The sequence below is a fragment of the Heloderma suspectum genome, chromosome 4 (assembly GCF_057233095.1).
Source record: "Heloderma suspectum isolate Gila_16-S chromosome 4, 16-S_ref, whole genome shotgun sequence".
Lineage (NCBI taxonomy): Eukaryota > Metazoa > Chordata > Lepidosauria > Squamata > Helodermatidae > Heloderma > Heloderma suspectum.
This window is the reverse complement of record NC_139461.1, coordinates 171,509,567-171,528,307: the sequence shown is the minus strand read 5'-3', so window position 1 is coordinate 171,528,307 and position 18,741 is coordinate 171,509,567. Positions and strand designations below refer to the sequence as shown.

At 46.9% G+C, this 18,741-nt stretch overlaps 1 protein-coding gene across 1 annotated transcript in view; it reads right to left on the bottom strand.

Annotated features, from left to right (window-relative positions):
- The window catches only part of QSOX1 (quiescin sulfhydryl oxidase 1), a 93,971-nt gene that overhangs the window by 7,757 nt on the left and 67,473 nt on the right, over window positions 1-18,741 (bottom strand). Inside the window, exons 7-11 of the mRNA XM_084851280.1 lie at window positions 17,540-17,677; window positions 13,068-13,197; window positions 6,618-6,734; window positions 5,346-5,481; window positions 4,001-4,177 (exon numbers count right to left, since the gene is read on the bottom strand). Of these exons, the coding sequence (XP_084707406.1) occupies window positions 4,001-4,177; window positions 5,346-5,481; window positions 6,618-6,734; window positions 13,068-13,197; window positions 17,540-17,677 (698 nt within the window). The remainder of the gene's footprint in view (window positions 1-4,000; window positions 4,178-5,345; window positions 5,482-6,617; window positions 6,735-13,067; window positions 13,198-17,539; window positions 17,678-18,741) is intronic.

Genomic DNA, 18,741 nt, shown 5'->3' with positions numbered 1-18,741 from the left:
TCATCCTCAGGGGTCCTTCTCCAGGAGCCCCCACCAAAGGAAGTGAGGTGGGTGGCTACTAGAACTTGGGCCTTTTCTGCTGTGCCCTCCCTCCCCCCAGCTGTGGAATGAACTCCCTAGAGAGGTTCACCTGGAGCCTACATTGTTCTCCTTCCAGCGCCAGGTGAAGACCTCTTTATTCTCCCAGTATTTTAGCATTTTACCTTCTTAATCCGTTAGCTCTGGTGTTTTAAATCCGTATTTTAAATCTCTGCTTTGCTGCTAGGTTTTATTCTGGTTGTACCGCTATGTTGTGGCTTTAAACTTTTATATTTTATATTGTTTTATGCTGCACTCTGTTGTTTTAATTTTTGCGAACTGCCCAGAGAGCTTTGGCTATTGGGCAGTATAAAAATAAAACAAACAAACTATGGCATAGAATATGAAGACAAATACTTATAAAAACACACTTACACTGCTTTTCCATGAAACCATGCTCAAAGCAGCTGAATACAAAGCAGCTTTTTTAAAAAGTTGAAAGTATTTGCTTCATCGCTTTGAAAGGGCTGCAAACTTCTGAACCCTCTGCTTCTTAGCCAAGAACAGATTTCCACAGCAGAAATACTCCAGTATGCCTTCTCCAGGTGTTTTTCTCTGTTTTATTTTTGGGGCCTTCACATCTCTAAGATATTTTACCATTCTCATTCTATTTAGCCCTGCAACAACGCTGTGAGTTACAGCTGAGAGATGCTAGCTTGCCCTATACAGGCATAATGGCCAAATGGTGGATTTGATCCAGAGTATCTGCTTGTTAAAAGCCACTATTCCAACCACTGTATGTGGATATATGTACAGGCAATTCTGCTCCAAGGACAAAAGGACAGCCATAAAAAAAATTAAACTGTATGTTCTTCGGCTTTGCCTAAGGAAAATAATGGCTTCAGCTGAGGGGTTCTTTTAAAGCTGATTGGAAACAATGCCAGGAATAAAATTATTCAGCAAATGACAATCCAGTGGCTACAATTCTATGTGTGCACATGAGCTAGTCTTCCCTACTGCCAACTATTCAAACAGAAAGGGCACCATCTCCGTTATGTAACATCCATCTTGCCTTTGTTGGATCCGACTGAACCCAGCATTTTTTTTCCCCAACAGTGGTCAGTCAGATGCCTCTGTAAGTACAGGGCATACAGGAGATGGTCAAGCCATGTCATCTGTCCCCAAACATTTGGGCTTGGATCCAGATTCCGTCCTACACAAGTGGAAGGCATACTGCAAAAGCACAGCAACTTTTGCCTTGTTGTGAGATGTCATTCCGTTAACGCCAGAATCCCGATCCAGCATACTGGGTTGCACAAGTGCTACACTCTTGGGCAATGTTGTACAACATATCGTGCACTCCTGCTTTAAGGCCAGATTTCAATCTGTACACGTTGCACTACCGCTTCTGCAGCATGTTTGCGGAACTGCACCACCGCTCTTTCCACGAGTGCAAATCCAGATCCAACTCCTGGTGTTCAGCGTTAGGCTGTCTTTGAGGTACATCCAATGATACCAATAGTCCCTAGCACAGATTAAAACATTGCCAAAAGCATGCTAGGAGGGGCCAAGGAATCTACCTTCTAGCCACCTCCAATTTTCTGAATCAAGCGGAAGGCTAGCTAGAAAATGCGGAGCTTGTAAGTTTTATACGTATTTATGCACGCATGTCTCTGTTACAATCGGTATCCTGAGAGCGGAATCTGTTGAGAACTACAAGGGACTGCTAACAATTCTGCATGCTCAGGAGACCATCTGAAATTATGGTGAAACAGTACTAGTGAATGTTGACAATGACAATTTATCAACTGTCCACATTCACTAGTCTATTCCTATATTTTCAAACAGATGCGCGAGGTGTTGTAAACATTTCCTTGCACTAGTTAATAGTCCCAGCACTGAAGAGAGAGATTGACCATCACATAAACCTGATGAATGCTCTGATGAAACTCTGAAGAGGATTTAGCACGTTTAAAGTGGCTACCTGGGTTTGAGGGAATAAGTAAAAGGGGGGGGGGATAAGGGAAAATCACATAACATAAAGCAAACTTCAAATGCACTGTGACGATGAAGTATATGCCTTAGAAAAAGGGAGATTATTTCCCTGGGGTAGGGAAGCGAGGGTGGAAAAACCCCAAGAGGGACCAGGAGTAAATAATTCCTTTGTTTCCTTGGTTAGGCCAATGAGCTCCTCCCCCCTGCCTTAACCAGAGTCACCTACCCCTCCCCATGTCAGAGGCAAGGGGTCTGGGGAACAAGGGATTGCATCTGTGTGCACGAAATTGAGCATTTGGGACAGTCGTCTCGGGAGGAGGGTCCTCCTAGGGCACGTGTCGGCCTTCAGAAGCCCCCCGCAGGAAAGACGGATGAGATTTAGTAGCTACCTCTCTGGCTCGATACCGCCAGCTGCTTGTTCCTCTCACAACAAGGGCTGGAGCTGGCCCCCAGCTCTGCCTCACAATGGCACTTGTGCATGTGGTGAGGGGTTAATGCTTAGCACGCACTTGCCAACATCACATTGTTTTAATTCCCTCCCTTTGTAGGAGGAGGCAGGGCAGCCCTCTCCAGCACGGCAGGCGGCAGGCTGCCTCTCAGGTTTCCCTCCAAATGGCAGTGTTTTCAGGGCTGGTAAATCAAGGAGTTACTGGACTCCCAAAGGCAGAGATATGGTGTGCTGGATGTTTCGTGCTCAAAAGCCTAACACAGCACAGAGCAAGGTATTCAGAGAAACAAAGGCTATTTGTTTCTATTCATGATGGGGAATTTGTCTTAATTCAGAAATCCTTTCCCCTCAGTCACTGCCTGTAAAGCAGCAGGAAAAATGAGGGAGCGTGTTGCATCAAGGGCCTGGCTTATTTTTAGTTTCTCCCTTTATGATGCAGGGTCAACCGGCCACCCTCCCCCATCCCCACCCTTTCTGAATCAGCAAAGAACATCAGCAAACATCAGCAAAGCACATCAGCAAAGAACCTGGCTGAGGAAAGTTTGGTAGTTATAGCAATTGCAACTGCAGCCAGAAAGAGGCAGAACCAAGCAAAAACAAAACTGACAGCTGCAAGACAGGCTTAGAAACAAGTCAGGGAGCAATCCTGTGCATGTTTAGAAAGAAAAAAGCCCTACAACTCCCAGCATGCCCCTGCCAGCCATGCTGAGTAGGGCATGCTGGGAGTTGTAGAACATTTTTCTGTCTAAACATGCATAGGATTGCGCCTTTAGTTTCCAAATCTGCCCAGCAAGGTTTGACAATAAATGTTCTTCCTCAAAGGAAACTGCTCGATAAATCATGATGATGATTTTTTAAAGAAAGTTTCCATATTCTACAGTTCTACAGTTGTAGTCAAGTGGGGGGACAGAGCAGCTGAAACCTGCAAACTGCAGAAATAGTGCAGCTCTCTCCAACCTGGTGCCCTCCAGATATGCTGGACAGCCAGGGAACCTGCTATCTTGGCCTACGCTTTCCCCAGCTAGGAAAAGCCCAGCCGAAGCAAAGCCCACAAGGCAGCAAAGCCCACAAGGCGTCAGCTTTACTCCTCCCGGGGAACTTGAGGGAGGAGTGGAGCCGAGCCATCCTTTACTCTTCTGCCCCCTCTCCCATTGGAGGAGGCAGGGCTTTGGGGTGGGGCCTCATCCAAGGTGGGCAGGCCTGGCGGGCCAAATTTGGCCCATTGGCCAGTGGATCCCCATCCTTGCCCTAGACTGTTCTTTGGTGAGGATGGATTATGTGCTTATATACCATGCCGGTGACACACGACCTAATGGCATGGTGTGGAAGCAGCTGCAGCACTACAGCTAAATATGGAAACCAGGCCTAAATTTTCAGAATGCCACATCTCCCTCCCTGGGCAAGGGTATACTCAGGACTATCCCAAGGAAACAGCAGACATCAATTAGCTAACGGCTACAATGGGCAACACTCTTACATATTGCCCTGAGACAGACAGACAGACGTCGATGTGCACTCCTCCAGCAATAGGGCCTTTACCTGCCAAGCGAGCATTGACTCTGTTATGCCTTGACCAAAGCCAGAGAATAGCCCCATCTTTTGTCTTCACTTTGTCCATGGACTCTGCCGCCATGCCTTCAAAGTGCTCTGCGCATTCCCGGCAGCCAAAGAAGTACCGGACATACTCTCTCATGGTAGGGAGGACCTCTGGTGCCGCTAGGGAAAGAGAACGGAAAGAAAGGGCAGGACAGTTAAACTGAGAGTAATGAATGGCCAGAAAAAATGCGCCACACTTCACAGTGAATTCAGACGCTGTTTCCTTCCCCAAAGCACAGCTAGTTCTGCTGCTATCACATTAGAATAGGAACAGATTACAGGTGGATGCATTTGCGCTTGCATTTCCAAAGAGTGGTAGTTAACTGCTGAAGTTACTACCGCTGGAGTAAGGTGCTTTACTTCTGCACTGCCCACCCTGCCAATTCAAGGCCTAGGTTCCTGAATTACAAGCCTGGGCAAAGTGGTGGGGGGAAAGGCACAGTTTGCAGTGGGAATTATGGGGTGTTTAATCCTTCCCTTGTTGGCTACTTTCCTCCACTGGGGTTCTGGACAGAATGTTTACTACATCAAGAAAACCGCCTTGGGGTTAGGGTGTTATGGGGGAAAGCAGTAGGCGAGGGCAAGGATTAGACCCTGTCCTCCCAGCCACTACTACTCTGTTGCACACCAGTTCTTTCCCATGCTACTTTGCACATGTTTGGCATCCAGTGGGGAGCAAATTGAGCTGGCAGGGCAGATGGTGTAAGAGTTAAGTACATCACTGCTGAATTGCTTCCAGAGTAAACTATCACTGTTTGGGAGTGCAAAGATACCAGCATGTTCATATCTACCCCAGCATCCATAGCCACATTTATTTTCATTCCAGTGTTACTTCTTACATAAGTAATGCTGCTCATATGCTTAAGTACTTCCTCTTCTCAGGCTTCTAAAACTATAGAAGTGACTATGTGCAATTACTTGGATGCCACATGTCAAAATCCAAAAATTAAACAGTCAGGAAACCTTGAGACATCTCTGTGGGATTTTGAAGAAGCCAGAGTTGTGCAAGGTCAGAAACTATTCCCTTTTGCCCCCTTCCCCCAAAGAAATTAGCAAAACAGAAAAGAAAAAAAGGAAGGAGGATGCCAACAGAGAATATGCACAAAATTCTCCAACCGTGAAGGGTGAGGGTGGAACGATGACCAAGATAAGGGACACTACGCTGTAAAAACGCCTTTCTATACTTTTGGTGGAAGATCACATGGAGAAGGTGCAGAAGTCTGAACAGAGGCTGACCAAGAGAAAGCAACAACTGCCAAGCTAAGACAGCAGAGGGTGCATCACTCACAGGCATACTTGGGGCCTACTTGCGCTTCCTGCACCGTCAGGAGGTGGAAGAGAGTCCAGAGCCCACATGGAAAACCTCGTATGTTTCCTTGACATCCTACCCAGGTTAGGTTCTCCGGCAACCTGGCATTTGGAAGCTGAAAGACAGGGTAGGGAAAAAGCTCTCACGGCATGACAAGGTTGTGGGGGAAGGAGGAGACAGACAGAAAGGGATGAAAGACTAGGACAGTAGCTTTCAAACGGTGTTCCAGGGAACCCTGGAGTTCCTCGGGAGTTTAACAAGGACTCTGCAGTGCAAACATCAGTAACGGCAGACGAACTTCTCCATCACTCCTGAACTTCCCCATGTTGGGGGAGGCGGCATTTTGGGTACAGTTTTTCCCCCTTTATGCAAAGCAACACAAATATAATACAAGGAATATACCCCCCAAAAGGTAATACTATAGGAGAGGAAAATGACGTGGCACAATTTCTTCTATTTCTAATCCATTGTGAACACTGACCAATTCTTGATAAACGTATTAGCTACCTGATCTATGTTGGACTTACATAATATCTTACAAAATGTCAGTTTTTCCATAAATAGTATATTTTCTAAACCATTCAGAAATTGTAACGCTGATTTGGGGGATGGACTCAACGGTCTTATTGTTGTTGTTCAGTCATTAAGTCGTGTCCGACTCTTCGTGACCCCATGGACCATAGCACGCCAGGCCTTCCTGTCCAAAGGTCTTATAGGCCCCTTCTAACCCTACTATTCTCTTGCTTTTTCCCTAACTGGAGGCTATGTTTAATGTTGCAGTTAATAAACTTAGCATTAATTCCATGTCTGATTTTTCAATAACTCCTTTTAAATAGAACAATTTTTGGATCACAGGGAATATCCAGGCCAGTCATATATCTGATGAGAATTAAAATACTGTCCAATAAATTTTGATCTTGGGACAGCTCTAAAAATGTGATAAAGACCAGCATGAACAGTACTACATTGCCAGCAATTGTCATTTAACAAATTATATACATACTTCGGTCTATGAGGAATGAGATACCACTGGTACTGTATCTTTAAATAAGATTTTATTTAAAGATACAGTACAACATTTATATACCACTTCTCATTTGAAACAAAGCAAACAGAGGCTGATCAGTACACAAGCAAGTGTGGAAGGAGTTTCCAAACAATGGGATATATGAAAAACACTTGGGGAGAAAAAGGAAGAAAAGGCCCATACTTTTGGGGTATAAAAAAAAGCTCCTTGTTCAGTCAACATACCTCCTCTTTATTCCTCAGAGCTTCCTCCCACTCGCTACCTGAAACATTTGTCTTTGGCTTCAGCCACAAGTCCAGGTTGCGAAGATAGTTCATGACGATGGGGCGTCCCGGAAAATACTGATGGAAAAAAGGAGAAGGACAGGGAACCAGAAGATTAGCTAACAGAGGTCCATTCACTGTTGTCTGTGGCAGAGCTGGATGCAGAGCGCATCAAACGCTCAAGGCCATGCCAGGGTCTATGGGAAGGGTACAACAGTGTGGAAGCACAGCATATACTGGACGAGATGCAAAATCCAGGTTCTTGACAATCTTAGGGCAGTATCCAAGTCGACATGAGCACTAACGTAAATTATGTTGCGCTAGCACAGGGGACCTGTAGCGCAACACCACCAGTGCTGGGCGGCGTGATTTCCAGGAAAACCAGCTAGCGCTACTGGCACTGTGCCAGAGGTCCCTTACACCAGCGTAATGTAATTCAAGTTAGCGCTCGTGTTGACTTGGATACTGCCCTTGGTTTTCATTAACAAAAAATAAACCAGAATCTGTCACCAGGCAGGGGTATATGTGCAAGAACCAGAGAAGCCAACACGATGGGACCCTTCCCCCTACCCAATTAGGGGATGGGGGAGCTATTGATGTACTTTGCATTACGCAGACACAGGCCACACAGTCGATTTCATTTGGGAGTCTAACACCTCAAGTCGCAGACTTGAATTATGTCATGTAAGCAAGATCCATTCCTGTGCCATACGTCACTTTCCCTGTTGTCATTGCCTTGGGTTTGTTTGTTTCGACACATCACCCACCTTGCTCAAAGGAAATCCTAACTCCCTAGGAAAGTAGGCTTTTGCCTTCAAGTACCCAACGAAAAAAAACAGAAGAGGGAGAGGCCCCCCCCCCCACATGACACACCTACATAAATACATACCCCCTGTCCCTGGTAGATCCCCACATAATTACTAATTTAATAATAAATAAATAAAAATGTTTTTATTGTAGAATTTGATCATTTTAAACTGTTTTATTGTATGCTGTACATCGCCCAGAGTGGCTGGGTGACCAGCCAGATGGGCGATTAATAAATTTAATAATAAATAAATAAAATAAATTACTAATGGCAGAGGCACCCAGAGCAAGGTCTCACCGGCCTCAGGGTGTGGACAGGCATGGGCTTCTTCTGAAGTATCAACTGGCCACTTATGTGGGATCGCCTGTGGAGTGCTACTAGATTATTTGTGAAAACCTGCCCTTTGCTGAATTCACTGAGGGCTATTTATCCCTGCTAATATATCAAACAGTGAAACAACTATTCTCCTCACTGCGGTCAGAGTCCCCCTGAGAGAGGGGCAATGAATCTGCAAGGGCAGGGAAGCAGAAAGAAATGCACTTGAAATAGTTCTGCCCAGCTTTCCCACAACAGCATCTCTGAAAACACAATCCTATAGATGTCTACTCAGAAGTAAGTCCCATTAAGGGCTTGCTCCCAGGTGCATGGATATAGGATTGCAGCCTTGGGAAGCTAACATAAAGATTCAAAAATCCAATGCAAAAATAAAATATTGAAACAAGCTAGAACAACACTAAAATAAACCAGCAGCATAATTTAAAGAGTAGAAAAGGACAACGCTCATACTACCTCCTGCCAAAAGTTGATGTAAATAAAGCAGACTTTTAAGTTGGCACCCGAAAGAAAAAAAGAGTAGGTGCCAAATGAATGTCTCTCCAGAAAGCATACCACAACCTAGGCACCACCCTAAAAAAGGCCCTGCCCCCAGCAGGCACCTACCTAACCACTAAAGTTGGGCACATGCAAAGCAGGGCCTCAGATCACCACCTCAGCACATGGGCAAGTTCTTATGGGAGAAGGCAGTCCTTCAGATAAGCCATTTAGGGCTTTATATGCCACATATCAGTATTTTAAATTATGCCCAGAAACAAAGGGAAAGCCTGTGAAGATCTTTAAGCACTGACATGATATATTCAGGACAGTGAATCCCAGTTAACCACTTGGCTGCCATGTTTTAAACCAGCTGAAGTTCCCAAACGCTTTTCAGAAGCAGCCCCATGCAGAGCACGTTGCAATAACCCAAGGGATTACCTTTGGCAAAATCATATTTTTCCCAGGAAGAGTTTCCAGGCAGAGCACCAACCAAAGCTAATGAACTGCGTATCTGGCCACAGATGCATCCAGATGCAAAGCCAGATTTAACAGTACCCCAAGGTGCAAACCTGATCCCTAAGGGGAACTGCAATCCCATCGAGAACAGGCCAAACACCACCTCCATGGTCAATGGAATCTCCTACCATCAGCACTTCCTTCTCGCCTGGATTGAGTTTCTGTTTATTAGACCTAATCCAGTCCATTACAGTCTCCAGGCACTGGTCTAGAACAGCCACCACCACACCTGGATTGAGTGAAAAGGAATACTGATGGCACTTCCAAGCTCCAGATGACCATGTAGTCATTTCATGTAGCCATTAAATAGCATGGAGATACAGGAAGAGAGCCCTGCATCTCCCCACAGCATAAGTGTCATGGAGTGGAACAGATGTCCGCAGCATCACCTTCTGGAATCAACTTTCCGCACAGGAACACTGGAATGCAGTGCCTCCAATCCCCATCCCAGGCAGCTGATCCAGAAGGATACTGTAGTTGGTGGTTTTGAAGGCCACCAAAGGTTCATCTCCCAGCATAGGTCATCAATCAAGGCGGCTTCTGTCCCAAGACTAAGCTGGAAAGTGCACTGAAATGGATGCAGATAATCTGTGTCATCCGGGAATGTCTGGAGCTGGGATCCCACCACTTGCTCAAGCACCTTGCCCAAGGAGAGATTTGTGAACAGGCAACAGGCGGACAAATCATTTGGGCCGAAGGAGGTTTTTCCCCAGGAGCAGTCGCACAGCTACGTCCTTCAAAATGGCTGGGATCCCTGCCCCACTCTTAGCGAGGCATTCTGCGTCTCCCAGACCCAGCCAGTCACTCCTCAGGTTGAGGTTATTAGCCAGGAAGGACAAGGGTCAAGTCAACAGATGGCAAAAGGTCCCTCTCCAAGCAGCCTGCCAACATGCTTAGCTTGCAACAGCTGGAAATCGTCCAAGCAGCAGTGGCAAGACTGGCTACAGCAGGGGTGGTAATGTGGTGCCCACACACACCTATGCACCCTCAGGCCCCTTTCTTAGCATCTGCCAAGGTGCCCAACCACCCGCACCCATACTTTTAAAACAATCAACCCATTTTCTGGGATTGCTGTAAAATAGGTTTCTGTTGGTGGTGCCTTGCACACCGGCTTTTGGGTGGGTTCCTTGCCCTTTAACATGCCTCCTGTGGCAGCCATTTTGTGGTGGTGCCCGAGACAGTTTTTTGAATTGCCAAATGTGCCCACAGCCCTGGGCTAAAGGGGCGCTTCACTACACACAAATGATATCCAGGTCAGAGCAGATGCGAGCCACTTGATCTGCAAAGCTTTCAGCAAATGACATTCCCACTCTAAACAGCTCCTCTGGATGGCACTGTGCAGATGAAATATTAGTGGAGAAGTAAGCTCTTTGCCTCCCTTCCCACCATGGAATAGTCCCTAAAATGGACTCTAGCCTGTATTCAGTCAGACTCATTCCAAGCCTCTCTGTATTTGCTGTCATCCCTGATGTTTCTTCTTTTTAATAACTTATTTTTACTGAGTTTTCATAAGAGGTAATATGCTCCCTACAAATAACAAAAATAATTATGATTACGCAACCCCCCCCCCCCCATTGCTCACTCTTACTTCGGCCTACTTTGCATGAAAAAAATCCCTGCTGCTGCAACATCCTACGCTCCCTGTCACAGAGAAAGCAATTCCAGCTCTGATCAATGGAGAGGGCATCTAGGAGTGGCTAAGTCCACTGCTTGGGCCTTATTTTTATTCCAGAGATCAGCCAGAGGTTTGCCAGGAGCTCTAAGCATATTAAGAGGAAACTCCACAAGGGTCACTAGAGGCCATCAGGCTCCATCAGTGTGAGGGCTGATGAACCAGACAGGTGTAACCCCACTGCGGAGGTCTAAAGTCTCTGTCTGTAAGCCTAAACCTTACCGGACAGCAAACTGTCCAAGGCAAGGGAACGCTTACCCCCACCCCACCCCCATCTCACTCACAAAACATCAAATCAAGTGTATGGCCTGCCCCATGTATGGGGCCCAAAACATTGCGGGACAACCTCCTAGCTGTCATGGTGGCCATGAAGTCATGAGCTGCTCCTGACAAGGAGCTGTGGCCATGGGATGCCAAAGCAGGGCGTCCTCACACCAAGTCCAAGAGCACCTCTTACAGCTCAGGCAGGGAGAGTGCAGGGCAGCGGCACAGGCAGTGTACCAGGCTTCCCCAACCCAGTGGCCTCCAGATGTGTTGGACTTCACCTCTCACCAGCCCTAGCCAGCATGGCCAATGGGCAGGAATGCTGTGAGTTGTAGTCCAAAACGTCTAGAGGGCACCAGGTTGGGGAAGGCTGCAGTACACCAATGGGCCCGACACCAGGTACAAACACTCGAAATTAGGGAGTGCCGAAAACGAAGCTTGGGGAGGGAAATGGAACTCCAACAGACCCCAGGAAGCCCACCTGCCCAACCACTGAGCCTGGGTTAATGCTGAAGTGGGGACCTGGGAGCGCGTAACTGGGCTAGGCTAACACCGCCTGCCTTGCAGATCTTCCCCACCACTGTGAAAGCTAGAACACATGTAAGCAATGATCTAGCATGCTACCCTGGAGCCTCTGACATAGGCAGTGGTGAAGACACCCCCTCCCACCCCCCAGCTCTTGTTGTTTATTCCCAATGTCTGATGCTGCAGAGTTCAGGACACTTTGCACCGGACTCAAATCCTCCTAGTCCTGAGAATCTGATGGGCCTGGAGAATCCATCTCATGCCACTGCCTGCAATGTAGCTCCAGGGTCTGCCGCAACTCAGCCAGGCTGGCTGGGAATGATGGGAGTTGCAGTCCAACACATCTGGAGGGCACCAGGTTGGGGAAGGCTGGCCGAGGCTCTCCCTCCATGATTCCCAACTGCCTGCCACTCTGCTCCAAGTACTCACTGCCCTTCCAGATGTTGGAGGCTGGATCTTGCCAGCAATCAAAAAGCCGAGAAGACATGGAGGAGCCCCATGGTGCTATCCAAGTTCATCCGCTGCTTTCTGATGCGCTATGTGGGATTCCTGTCCAAATTCACTTTGGCTGCTGCTTGCTAATACTGGGACATCTTTTCCATCCCTCTCTTCTATTTATATTCAAGATGCTGCCGTTGCAAAGAAGTCGGCCCCTGCAGGCCAACAGCCAAGATCCAAATCTTGATCGTAACTCCAAAATAGTCTTCAAGGAACATGTAAAGCTACTTTGACAGTAAGTCGACTCAAATCCGATTAGCATCAGCACTTTAAAACCACAAGCACTCCAGGGAAGAGGGGGACCAACGAGCTACCCAAGCTCCCTGGGGTGGGAGAGATGCAGCAGAAAAAGCTGTGTCACAGGAAGAGCGACAGACAAGTGGGGAAATGAGAGTTTGAACAGGGGAACGAAGCAGGAGGCGAGGAAACAGGGAAATTGACTGGGAGGGTGAATAATAGCAGAAGCGGGTAAAGAGTCCTCTGTTGTTATTAATGCGGCCTCCACAGACCCACCTGCTATGCTTCCCAGGTAGTGAGCAGAAACAGTTTTAAATGGGAGGGTGGCCATTCATTCTAAGGCAGATTCATTTGATTTGTTTCTAAGCTGCAGAAATACAATTTTCCTGCAATTCTTTTCCTAAAATGTAGTGGTTAGGTAGGTGCTCTCTAGGAAGAGTGTAGACCAGGACCAAAGCACACATTCCTGAGCCTCAAGATCTCCCCCATTTCACACTGGGCCAAAAGAACAGGCAAGCAAAGCTGCCTTGTGCAGAAGCAGGCGAAGACAGATCTATCTTATGAGCGCAGTAGTGCTGGATCGGCGGAGGTGGGGGCAGCCCTCCGATGCCTCAAGCCTGGTCCCCGTCTTCCCCCCAACCCAAGATCTTCTAAGTAGTGATGCCGGGGATCAAAACTTACAGCTGCAAAGCTACGGGCCTTCCAAACTGTTAGGCTTCTTTCGAATGTACAGTTTCCAAACCCGAAGGAATGCACATGAAAGGAAAACAATAATATGGGAGAAAATTCAAGGGCCATAAGGAGTTAAATAGCTGGCTCCTAGGTGGACTGCTCCACCTAGTGGCCAAAACCTAACAGCACATTTTGCACACTGGGCAAAAGAGGAAATCATTAGCTTACAGATTACTCTTAAGACTGGAAAAACACAGAAGAAAATTAATAGTTTCCACACAACTTTTAAAAACGAAGTAGCTACTAAGACAACAGGTATAGGTAGAAGCTGCTAAGATGTATGGGGAAGAGGGAGAGCTGGGACTTGGGGCAAGCCCTTCGGGGCTAGAGACCTCATAAAGCTCACCTTGACCAATATAGCCACATACTGCTTCAGTGCAGACAGCCGCTCTGCCTCGATGAGGGGGGACCGTGCTGCCTCCACCCTTAGGGTGTAAATCACTGCAGACTCCACATCAGCCATGTACAACTTTTTCCTGCAGCAGAAAAATGGCCAGAAAGGCAAAAGGAGAGAGAGGGGGGTGGGGAGGGAGGGAGGGAGGGAGGGAGGCAGAGGCAGCCTGTTCAATATTGTAGCTACATAACTAACATATCAGGAATCAGCAACTGGCAACCCTAGGGCCTAATCCAGCTAATCTGGCACCATGTGGCCCATCAGTTGTCAACAGAAGCAAAAGGGGTGTGTGGAGACAGTGACAGCCGTGGGCATGGAACTTGCAGCAACCCAGGGAAAGGGGGATCTTAGCTCCCCATCTTTCATTACCTCTTTCAAACCTCCAGGAAGAATTACAACTGACTACAGAGTCATCTACGGTTCTTCCCAAGTTACAGGAGGCCAGCAATATTAGTCTACTGCAGCAAAAACAAAGAGTTTTGTGGCACCTTCACTAGTAACTGGCACCTTAAGAACTAGTAACTGTATTTTGGCATTCCTTTTTGTGGGCAGAGGCTCAGCCCCATGGTAATGAAGTAAGTGCTAGCTCACAAAAAATATATGCCCCACATGACCCGTTTAGTCTTGAAGATGCCACAAGTTGTTGCTTATTCCATGAAGGGATTTTGGCCAGTGCACCAGAATTCCTTTGTGTCCCAAATTAAGGTAAATGCCAATAAACTGAAACTCAATCCAGACAAGACGGTGGTTTGCCTGCCTATCTAGGTGATGTTCAAGCTGGAGGGGGCTGCACTCCCCCTCAAGGATCAGGTTCATAGTTTGGGGGTGCTCCTGGATGCAGAACTGTCACCTGAGGCACAGGTGGACTCAGTCGCATGGAACACTTTTTATCAGCTTAGGCTAGAATACCAACTACACCCTTGACAGAGATAGCCTAGCTACAGTTATCCATGGTCTGATAACCTCTCATCTGAATCACTGCAATGCGTTATACGTGGGGCTGCCTTTGAAAATGGTCCAGAAACTTCAGCTAGTCCAAAATAGAGCAGCAAGATTGTTAACAGGGACCGGCCAACGAGAACACATTACGCCAGTCCTTTTCCAGCTGCACTGGCTGCCAGTCCTTTTCCGGGCCTGGTTCAAAGTGCTGGTATTAACATTCAAAGCCCTAAACAGATTGAGGCCAGGTTATCTGAAGGATTGCCTCCTCCCATATGTGCCTGCCCAGATCATCCTCAGGAGTCCTTCTCCGGGAGCCCCCACCAAAGGAAGTGAGGCGGGTGGCTACCAGGAAAAGAGCCTTTTCTGCTGTGGCACCCTGGCTGTGGAATGAGCTCCCTAGAGAGGTTTGCCTGGCGCCTACAGTGTACTCCTTCCGGCGCCAGGTGAAGACCTTTTTATTCTCCCATTATTTTAGCATTTTTGCTTCCTAGTCTTTTAGCTCTGGTGTTTTAAATCTGTGTTTTAAATCTGTGTTTTAAATCTCTACATCACTGCTAAGTTTTATTCTGGATGTACTGTTATATTGTGGCTTTAAGCTTTCATTTTTTATATTGTTTGATGCTGCTGCACTTTGCGGTTTTAATTTTTGTGAACCGCCCAGTGAGCTTCGGCTATTGCACGGTATAGAAATAAATAAATAAATCTTCTCCTGAAAGTATTATTTTTTAAAAGAGGGAAGAATCTGACAGCCATCTTACAGCTTAACAAAGGTTTCTGGAGCAAGCTTTCAAAAATTAGGGTCACCGCACAACTGCTTTATCTGCGGTACCCAATACAGCCATGGTGTTGCAAAATAAGGAACATCCATTCATAGGATCAACAGGACTGTAATGTTAATGGACAAGCTTTCAAACGAATAAGGGGAAAAACCCCACTTCTTTTAAACTAAAGAATCATCCAGCAACCAAAATTCAATTTCAGGTTTATCACATTTAGTCTTGCAAAGGTAATCAGAATGGGCAGATACATTGAAGGGACTGGGTATGCTTTGGCTTGAGAAAAGACTATTGTATCATGTGTGGAGGAGAAAGCTCCATTCCAGGGATGGAAGATGAGCTGAAACCCTGAAACAAGAAGGGGGAAATCATGGATCACAGGTCGAGAGCTGACGCACTTTGGGCTGAGTGAGGCGTGACCCATCAGCTGAAGGCCAGTGAGCGACAGAATCTTGCCTTAGAGTCAGAAGGGGTGCTGGTCTCCCCACCGAACAGATGAAACACCCGTTTAAAAACACCCGACTATACAGCAGCAGCAGTGCAGAATATTCCATCTGGCATTCCAGTGGTAGCTGGGGCCAAAGCCAAATGGAGCAGAGCCAGCATACCAAAAAATACCAGCATATTTTAGCTTAAAGCTCTTACTGCCAGCATTTTTTCCTTTTAGCATATGGGGGGAAACTGCAGAAAAGCTGAGAAACACTAAATGATTGGTGGCTGGGGGAAGGGGTGGGGTCAGCGGAACCCCGCAGGGCTGGACTGGGATCCCAGGTGGGCCAGATTTGGTGACTGGACCTGAGGTTCTACACCCCTGCTATACAGGGAGTGTTGCGCTCCCAGCTGCCTCTCTTTTTACACAACAAGCACTACTAGGTCACTGACACCACCTGCATTATACTCTTCATGCGTAACATATTCCCTGTCATTATTAACCTTACATTGGCCAGTAGTTTTGACAGTTCCATCCGAAACAGGATGGAAACAAATTTTAGCAGGAGTTTAGGAGGGGAAACTCTGACCCCCATCAGCCAGCTCTTCAATGGAATCATGGGGTGAAATAGTGATGCAGAGGGAAAGGAAGAAAATCCAGGTCTTGACATGTCTTATCTCTTCTTTAACCTAGCCCTCCCTCCTCTTCTTCTTCTTTCGAGTTTCCTTTCAAATCATATCCTGAACTAAGCCACCATTTCGCAGCGTACGCTCCATCATATTGGATTGCCTTGTGTTCGTACTCCGTAGCCATTCTCGTTCCAGACCAATATTTCTTTGCTGTTTTTCTTAAGATTTCTTGGGAACCAATGAATGTAGTCATTTATTTATTACATTTCTAAACCGCCCATCTCTCGGCAGTTCACAAAATAAATGTAAAAACATAAAACATATAGTAAAATGTAATATAAAAAACTCAAGGAGTTCAAAACAACAGAATTAAACCAGGGTAAAAACCGAAGTAGAAGCCAGCAGCAGCGCAAACATCTTAAAATGCACTAACAACATGGTTTAAAATTGAAAGGCTAAAAGGCCTGGGAAAATAGAAAGGTCTTCACCTGTTGCCAAAAAGACCACAATGTAGGCACCAGGTGAGCCTCTCTGGGGAGGGCATTCCACAACCGGGGTGCCACCACTGAAAAGGCTCTCTCCTTAGTAGCCACCAGCCTCACCTCATTTGGCAGGGGCATCAAGAGGAGGGCCACTGAAGATGATCATAGGGCCTGGGCAGGTATATATGGGAGAAAATGATCCTTCAGGTAACCTGGCCCCAAACCATTTAGGGCTCTGTAGGTTAATACCAGCACTTTGAATTGGGCTCAGAAACAGATTTGCAGTCAGTGCAGATCATAAAGCACTAGCATATTGGCCAGTCTCCATTAACAATCTAGCTGCCCTATTTTGGACCAGCTGAAGTTTCCGGACCGTTTTCAAAGGCAGCCCCATGTATAGTGCATTGCAGCAATTGAATCGTTAGCCCCACTGTGAAGTTGTAGGTGCTTTTAGATTGCCCAGGACTAGCAGACTTCTAAAGAGCTTGGATGCTACTTTAAACAAAACAGAGGAGACCCAAAGCCATCCTGCTTCTTCATTTGATCTCTATCTTTGTCTAAGCACTTTAGACAAACAGCACATCATGGCAGACTTCCTAGACTGTACCACTTCAACCCACGTGTGTGTTGGGGGACGACGACTACGTAATGGAACACTCCCTCATGAACAAAAATTCCTAAACACAGAAACTTAGTACTTTAGAGAGAAGACTATGCAAGAATCATTCTCCCTGACTTCTGGTTTTCTATATGCAGGGAGTGCTTTTTATCTTTACGGAGGTAGATTCAATCATGTATTCCATTGTACACACTCTGCAGTGGGGCAGCCCAGGAACACTTTCCCCATGGACCGTGGAGAGAAACCACATTCATCAACACTCTGTTCAATCACTGCCCAGCACCAGGGCTGGTTTGGCTACTGTGGCAACCCTGGCAACATTTTAAAATGGAAGCTGCTTCGCCTGCTGCCTCTTCTTTGTCCATTCCATGTGGTCATGCTGTTTGTTGGGCCCATCATCTGTCAATTTCTAAAGTAGTGCTTCATCAGCTGCTTACGATCCCTGAGTGGCGAGGGTGGGCCAGCAAAGGTGCTGTGAGAACATCTAGGTAGTGCTAGGTGAGAAGAAGTGATCAAAAAATTGGGAGCAGCTAAGAGGGCTCTTACTTGTCTGCCACATGCCAGGGTGCAGGAGTAGTCGCTGGTCCTGGACTGGGTGGCACAGTAGGTTTGAAGGAGTTGCCTCTAACGACCCCAGGTAATTTCTGCAGGAAGTCTCTGTAAGAGGCCCTTGAGTCACCGTTCCTGGGAGGGAATATGAGGGGAAATTCACCTGAGAAAGTGGGGCCATTTTTCCTGCTAACCATGCATCCCCTTCAGTTATCAGAGAAACTGTCAAACCCACATACAAGAGAGGAAACGGAAAAGTTTTTTACAGCGTTAATATACACAGATGCATCTCTTCTATACCGTTACATCACCCACCCCACACAAAGATTTTAAATTTTGTGCCAATGAAGCACCAAATCTGCTCCCAAAACGAGTTATACAACTGATCACTTTCTGCCCTACTTGTTGTCCACAATCTTGTGGCCACAGCCGTAGAAGAAGCAGATGAGGGTGCTCTGAGCAACCGAGGACATCAGAGTGCTGGCTGACCATTGCTTATAGTCCTCCACTCGCAGACCTTAGTTTTGTCCAGCCTCTTCCAACCGCTCCCCCACCCCCCATATTCTTGGACTACAGTGGGGGAAGGGAACCTGGTGCCCTCCAGATGTTTTGGACTACAACTCCCTTAATCCCTGGCCAGTGACCATGCTGGATGGGTCTTATGGGAGTTGCAGTCCAAAACATCTGGAGGGTACCAGGTTACCTAGCCCTGGACCTCAACACCCATCATCCCCAACCAGCGACCATACTAGCTGGGGACAACGGGAATTGTAGTCCACCAACATCTAGGTTAGAAAAGGCTGCTTTAGTCTCCCATTTGGCCTCCTATAAGCCCTCACACCCTCAATGCTGTGCAAACACCCTTGCCCTGTCCCACTCTCCACACAGTCAGTTCCTTTTACACCAACATCCACTACGCGGATAGAAGCTTTCCAGAAGACACCCACCAAGAAAGTTCTCTTTCAGCAGCTGTTTCTGGAACTGTATTTTGGCATTTTTAATCCACCCCGATGGTCTGTTTTCTGCAATTCTACAAGGAATCTAATACCTGAAGAATGATGTGGGCCTTGAGAATCTTTGTTTTCTGGTAGATAGTTAGCGTGTCCCATTTGGAAGTAAGTTCAAGTCCCTGCTTGATTCACTCAGTGGTTCTTGGCCTAACCTAGCACAGGTGCTGTTGCAAGATTAAAATGGGATAA